This window comes from Sinocyclocheilus rhinocerous, unplaced genomic scaffold (genome assembly GCF_001515625.1).
Source record: "Sinocyclocheilus rhinocerous isolate Xijiao unplaced genomic scaffold, SAMN03320098_v1.1 scaffold789, whole genome shotgun sequence".
Classification (NCBI taxonomy): Eukaryota; Metazoa; Chordata; class Actinopteri; order Cypriniformes; family Cyprinidae; genus Sinocyclocheilus; species Sinocyclocheilus rhinocerous.
Genome location: NW_015667306.1, coordinates 2255182 through 2262863, shown reverse-complemented (window position 1 = coordinate 2262863; position 7682 = coordinate 2255182). Strand labels below are relative to the sequence as shown.

The following is a 7682-nucleotide window of genomic DNA, read 5'->3' as shown; positions in this document are numbered from 1 at the left end:
TTTTATTTTATTTATTTATTTATTACAGGGACAATGCATATTAATAAACATTTCTGTCAATATGCCAGAATTAGCCAGAAGGCTATTTTTCACCTGCAGTCCCTAGACAGATGGTAATAGTCACCCTAAAAGAGAATAAAATTACATATTAACATAACAATAAAACAATAAAACAATTACAATACATTTAGTAAAAAGTACTATTAAGCTATGATGTACAATAGAAATGCAACAGACCAACAATCAGACAAACATCAGACAAATACATGAACACACACACAAAGCAATATTATATATTTGTTATTATATGTTGTAGAATAAAATGTGAAAATATCTTGAGCTTGTGTTAAACACAGACATTATTTCAGGCAACCAAATCCCATTGACTTCAGGATGATGGAACCGGAAGTGGTAAAATGCATACTCGTCTCCGGGTTTGGCCTACAAAAAATACCTCATCCCTGCAGCACTCTATGGAAAAGCACTAAAGAAAATGTTCTCTCCTTCTCATCCACAGGGGTCGCTGCATCTCACAGACACTCTCAGAGCGATGGATATGGTTGCCCAACCAGCGACGTTCCATGTGACCCCTTTTCCGATATCGGAGACAACATGCCCCAGAAATTCGCCACTCTCCCACGCAACCGCAATCCCTTCGAGGGAGATCAGGGGATGCTGTGGGGGGCAGAGAAGAGAGAGAAGAAGGAGAAGGTTGGTCTTCTGGGCAGAGTGACTGGGAAGAAAGAAGGAAAGAAAACGGCCGCTGGAATGCGAATAGGAAGCTCTGGAGACCTGCGATCTCCAAACCCCTTTAACAGTGAAACCTCAAGTGAAACCAACCCTTTCCTATCACACTACAGATCCAGGTAAGACTAGCTTTTAGCCGTTTTGTTGTTGCCTTTTATATGTTGCAGCTAGTTTAAGCTTTCGTTGCAGTTGAAATAATATATATGTAAAATATGTATTTGAATAAATTAAGTATTATATTTAATATTATAGTATGTACTTAATAGTATTATTCATCCTTTTAAAATAATTGCTGAGGAATGTGTCTTCTGTTACTTCTGCTTGTCATTTCCAACCTCTGCTCTTTTGTCAGTAGAGTTAGATGAGGACAGTTGAACACAATGTTTATCAGAGAAAGTCTGTCATTATTCGGACTACAGGGTCCTGACGAAGCCACAGTAATGAGATCTGAATGAGAGATAGACCATTCAATTAACAATTCATCTGCCCGTAGCCTACCAGGCCGTTCATCTCTCCAGTTACTCTCTCATCTTAGATCACAGGTCTTCCAGGGGTCACAGGTTAGCTAAAAATACATGAACAAGCCTGCTTAATGTTGTCTAGTATATAAAGATCTGTGTGATCTTTGCACCGTAATACATTAATTGACTTTTGATAACCAGCGTCCTTAATGGTCCTCATCCATTCACAATGTTTTGTCATTAAAGGACTGAACCACTACTCATAACGGTACGCCCATGTAAGCATAAAGTCAGTATATTTTCTTGCAAGTTGCAGTGGTGTTTGATGGCTGTGGTATGGGTGGAAGAAATGTGTCAGCTGGTTGAATTTCCAAATTTCCTGTTATAATTAAAAAGAAAATTCAACATCAGACTATCTATATATAAATAAAAAAGTGTTGCAGACAAGCAGTGTCAGTGTAGATAACTTATTCATTTACTGTATATATTTTTGTTAAAATTTTATTAAAATAATGTCGTATTTAAAAAAAATACTTTAGAAATTGTAATAATAATAATAAGATAGCATAATAAGTATATTTATGTCACTAGATTGTCTAAAAGACCTTATTACATTGCATATAATATACACTAGTGTTAAAAAATTTGGGGTCTGTCAGATTTATTTATTTACTTATTATTTTATTTATTTTTTATTTTTTTCAGAAATAAATTATAACAGTAAGGACACATTCAATTGATCAAAAGTGACAGTAAAGACTTAAAATGCTAAAATGCAAAGGATTTCTATTTTAAATAAATGCTGTTTTTACTCATCAAAGAGTCCTGAAAACAAATGTATCACAGTTTCCACAAAAATATTAAGCAGCACAACTGTTTTTAAAGTTGCTAATAATAAGAAATGTTTCTTGAGCAGCAAATCAGCATATTAGAATGATTTCTGAAGGATCATGTTGTGACACTGAAGACTGGAGGAAAGGCTGCTGAAAACTCAGCTTTACCATCACAGGAATAAATTACATTTTAAATGATATTGAAATAGGAAAAAAAATATTTTAAATTGTAGTAATATTTCGCAATATTACAGTTTTTACTGGATTTTTGATCAAATAAATGCAGCCTTGGTGAGCATAATAGACTTCTTTCAAAAACTTTCCACCACTAATTTTTAACCATTTAAATATATATACCGTTACTGTGGTATAAAATTGCTCATACTGTGATATAAGATTTTGGTCACACCGCCCACTGACTGAGTGCCGTGACTGGCTGTAATGCCTTTGTTGTGGTCAGTGACCGATTGTTGAGAAATGATAAGTAGACTTGCTGTTTGCGTGTGAGGGGGTGTCAAACCATTTCCTGACCCTCAGTCAGATAACTAAAAGTCAACTCAAAAAGAACTTCTGCAGGCAGGTAGCAGGTGCATTAAGGGTTGTGATGTGTTTCATGATAGTGCTTCTTGTTGTCGACCAAGATTTCACCAATGTTAAATTGATTTGAATGTTAAATGAAGGGGTTTCCTGTAAGATGAAAGTGCATTTTATGTATTTATTGAAGTAACAGTTTTGTCTTTTTTTTCCTGTCTAACAGTGACAACATGAGAAATCCCACTAGCAATGAGGACCTTACACAGAGATTCAAAACCTCTCCCGAAAAGAAGCATGGCATGAAAAGTGCACATGTAAGTTCATTCAAAAGAAATAGTGTACACTGTATGTCTTTTCTATTTTACACTATTGTTAAACATATAAAGCTGAATTGCATGTGACCACGCTAAATGTAAGACTATTATTTTCCATTTCTATTCATTGCTTAACAAGGGTGTATTTTCACATAGTCACTGTCCAGTCTGTCCAGACAAAGTTTGACCACATTTCTCATAAGTTTTCAAAACTTGCCCAAAGTTTTAATTGGTCATTTATTGCAGCCCTATTATACATGGAAGTCATTGATGCTGATCTCTGACTGAGTATCACTTGTGGCGCTCTGCTTGGAGGGCCGTTTATCTAATTAACAGCTGAAATGGGTGGTCATCGTCTTTGATCTGCATGTAATTTGAAGTAGTGTGATGTTATTAATGCGCTTCCATTTCGTTAGCGAGCCATCTTGGACAGTATGTTCTCTCACTCAATAATTGGAAATCTAATCATTAATAATACGCAATTTGTCACTGGTCTAATTTTACACTATAGGTCAAACCGCGGTCAGCGTTAAACGTGGAAAGGGGCCCTCTCACACTTTGTCATATTTATACTGATTGTGATCGTCATCGTGTCCAGTGCGGAGTAACACAATGTTTGCTTGCCTGCTGTGTGAGAATAGCCGCTGAAGTGATGTTGAAACTGGAGACGGGTTGCTGAAAATGGCTTTCCTCACCCATTTTTGAGGTTATGTTAACACTGCATCCGTGAAATAGTGTCTCTGGCACTCCAAGGCCTTAATTAAAGGATGGGGGGTGGGGAGAGAGCCGGCCGAGGCATTTCAAAGGACTTGGAGTTTTAGATTTTCAACGCAAAAGCCCTCATTAGTGCCCATAATGAGACAACTGAAGAATGCCAAGTGGAAGTCTTATCTCTCCCACACTCCTGATTGCCTAAATCTGCTCATCAGCTGCTTGCCAGTTCATGGTCATTTCCTGGGCTCTTTTCCTGCCCCCGCTAGCTTGTGCCCTGGTGGTTTTGCTATTCATGCAACATCTCTTTCTCTAAATCTTCCTTTGATTCACTGTTCGCTGTTCTGTATTTGCCAGAGTGTTGTTTTGGCTTGCGGTGTCCGTTGACCAGCATTACCAAACACTCAACTCAACAAGCACACCTAAACGTGTATGAATTTTATTGCATGCAAATGGCATCAGCAAACAAATTTTGAAAAAAGATGTTTTGAAATTATGATGGTTTTTAGTGGATGTATGAAGTCAGTTCCCCTCAAGTTCACTACAGGTGTAGTTCATCACATTGACTAGGAAAATATTCCACTACCAGAAACCAAAAAGCATCCAAATGTGTTTTTGCCTTAATTTTGAACAGTATATCTTTTTTAAATAATGGATTCATTCAGCAAATGTTTTCCTTGGAAAGTGTACCTTTTTAACTGTACTTTTTCATTTAAAATAAATGCTACTTGATTTTATATTTTGTTATGTAATGCAATGAAATTCACATATTTTAAATGTGTAAATACTTTTTAAGGCCATTGTATTTTTGCTTTAGTTTCTAGAATGGCAGTTTTATGGAGTCAAACTTGCTCTGCAGTTTCCTCAGGGAAAAAGAAAAGGAATGTTTTGTTTTCATTATCGTAATCTAAGGAGGATAATCATAATCAAAGTGTCACATGTATAAACAGCTGTCCGATATGGTGGATCAAGTTCAAACCCAGAAGCTGCTCAGACTCTGAAGCTTCAGGTTAAAAGTGTTGAGGCTTGTTCTTGCCAAGTATTATTATTATTATACATATAAACGCAGGTACATTTCAGGAGTTATATATATTTATATATATATATATATCTCTTCCATTAATTATTTAGTGAATCATACTTGTAGCCAAGCCCTAATCACTATTCAGTTGAAGTAATCACACCAATGTTGTTTAAAGGTTTTAGTCCCTGTTAAACTTTATTTAATGCCTTAATGTATTTGTTATAGTGACTTGGTTTTAAAATGATTGTCTTAAATTTAATTTCCTTAAACACAGATAACCTTATCAGTGTAGATTTGGTGTAATGAAAGTACTTCATTTCTGGAGCTATTTGGATTGTTTGGTAATTAGATGATTAGATTTCAGGTCTGTGTCCTGTTGATGTTGATTTTGGGTGGCAGTTTTATTGTAATTAACTAAGTATCAGTAATTAGGCATGACTGAGAATCATCCACTCATATTTTGACACCAGTGAAATGGGTAAGCTCTCCAAGAGATTATATCAACTGAACGCATTTAGTGCTTGTTTTCACCTTGACAGCAAAAAGTGTGAATTTGTCAGACACTTGATATCAGATGAGCAAATGTTTCTAAATTGCCCGTTTCCTCAATATCATTGTGAAGTCAGATGCGCAGACACTTCTCACGTCAACACATAATCGCTCTGCTTGAGAGAACTGAGGCTTGAGAGTTTAGAGCAACACCTTTAATAAAAGCGTGTTTATCAAGTGAGCTCTGAAGGCAGCATTAAATAACATGTTTATTTCGATCTTGTCTCCTAAAATATGTTGCCCTTGTAAAATTCGAATGAAGTAGAGATGTAACAACATTTGTCATGTATTCTTCCTCACGTATAGGAGTCTGAACATCTGCAGAAGAATATGGCGGCCTACAGCAATCTCTCCTTTAAGGAAGTTGTGCAAGAACTCATCAAGCAGAAAGAGGTGGTGAGAAAGAAAGATGCTCATATTCGGCAGCTGGAGGACTACATTGATAACCTGCTGGTCAGGGTAATGGAAGAGACACCCAGCATCCTGAGAACACCCTATGAGCCCAATAGAAAAGCTGGGAAGATCTCGAAGAAGTAAAGGATCTCAAAAGCATACTGTAACTTTACGTTTTCTGGCTAAATATATATTGCTTGTAAAAGGACGCTGGAATGTTGGTTCTGACAGAACAAAAGTATATTTGTTCACACGCAAACAGATTTCATGCCATAAAGTTTGCAAGAACAACCGGATATATTGTGAAGAAAGATGGGCAGTAAATGTGGTGATGCCAAACCCCCCTTTTAGATTTTCCTTTGCTTTAATTTTTTTTAAAGAATCTTTTGAGCTGTTGACTAATACTTGTGAGTGAAAATATTCTCAAGCAGCCATTCAAAGTTTAGAGCAGCGTTCTTGCGCGAAGAGACCAATGTTATGTTTTACCGAAAATAACTGTGTTTAAGTTGACTTTTTCTTTAGATTCAGTCAGTATAACAGAATTGAGCACTTAATACTCTCACTGTGTTTTGCGATGCTCACTGGGGTGGATTGCCCATATGAGGCCTTTAATTTGCTGTGACTGAATTCAAAAGCTGTACCAGATCAATTGACGTACATGTTTGTCCACAAATATGTGGTGAAGCAAGGAAAAACTTGGATTGATGGCACCACGGGACATAGAAGTGAAAGTTTACTGGATGTTTTAGCACTGGAATGTATTGGTTTACTGGAAGGCCATGTTGGGTTTGACAGGGTAACTCTCCTATGGGTCTTGAGGGTTTTTACACTGTAGATGAAGAGTGATCAGACTCATTAATGATATTGACGTGTTTGGTGCCATGTTGATACGTTAGTTACAAGACGTCGGTACTGAAACCTTTTGGTACTTTTTTCAAGTCATACATCTATAAAATGATACACTGGTACAGAATTACACTACTAATATTTATTTTGAGCTTGATTGCAATGAGCAAAATGTGTTTGTGAAAAACAGTGTTTAACGAACAACCTGCCTCTGTTTTATACAGTGACGACAGAAGTGTAGAAAAGAGCATCCAGTCTCCAAATACTTCATTCTGAATGTCATTCAGTTGAACTGGAATGTACTGATGCTGAATATCTTCAGTATACCGCAGAACTGTCAAAATGTGTGGACTGCCTACAGTTGACTACACCAAAGTGTTGACGGTTTTGATTAAACTTAAGCTAGTCGGTTAGTCAGTCAAGCACAGAAGTAGTAAATGGCCCCTTTTTTAATTTCTAATTTCACCAGAGCAAATCTAGCCTATGCGTATTTAAAACCACAGCAAATAATGGATTAATTTGGCACGTCTGGATGCCTTATAATGAAACATTTCAGTCGGTTTGATTCATTACAATGTATAGCATGCTTTGTGCAACAAAATGTAGACAAGCTGAAGAACAATTGTTTACAGATTGCTTTATAGTTTCAAGGCAGTACTCTTTGACATTGTACTGCTTTCCCAATGCTTTTCTTGTAGGACACTTCTTAGTGTTTACTGTGATTTTTCTCATCTTGTGTCATCTCCAGTGCATATCTGGTGAGGAAATGACATTGGCTATCATTCTTGGTAACTGAGCATATATTTTGCACCTTGGGCTGTTACACTGGAGCATCTGTGTAGTGAAATACTGTACAGTAGTGGTGCATGTGGCAACCACATACTTAAAAATGTACATTTGAGAAAACTAGAATGATTCTAATGGTAATATAGTCTGTAAAATAACCCGTTTTAATATGTCAGCCCTTCATGTGAAGAACAAAACTGACACAGGGCAATTCTTTAGGCTATAATACCCCTTTTTGATATTTTTAAGACACAGTAGTATGTATGTTCTTTGTATATAGCTCTGCAGAAAGCTTCCCAGAAGTAGTTTTTCTTAACAACATGGTAAAGCTCTGTGCTGGTTAGTTGTGCTGGAAAGGAAGTCTCATATATTATTTCTATAATATTGGGTCACATTGAGCAAGTGATGTATTCTAGCTGTAAATTATTAATGTTTCGTTTATTTAAAGTTTTATTTACTTATATTTCATGTATTTGGAGAGGTT

General features: G+C 36.4%; 1 protein-coding gene across 1 annotated transcript in view; it reads left to right on the top strand.

Annotated features, from left to right (window-relative positions):
* The window catches only part of LOC107733785 (rab11 family-interacting protein 2-like), a 15396-nt gene extending 7951 nt beyond the window's left edge, over positions 1 to 7445 (top strand). Inside the window, exons 4-6 of the mRNA XM_016545578.1 lie at positions 518 to 866; positions 2799 to 2889; positions 5480 to 7445. Coding sequence (XP_016401064.1) covers positions 518 to 866; positions 2799 to 2889; positions 5480 to 5710 — 671 coding nt within the window. The 3' untranslated portion in view covers positions 5711 to 7445. The remainder of the gene's footprint in view (positions 1 to 517; positions 867 to 2798; positions 2890 to 5479) is intronic.
* Positions 7446 to 7682: the final 237 nt, after the last annotated feature.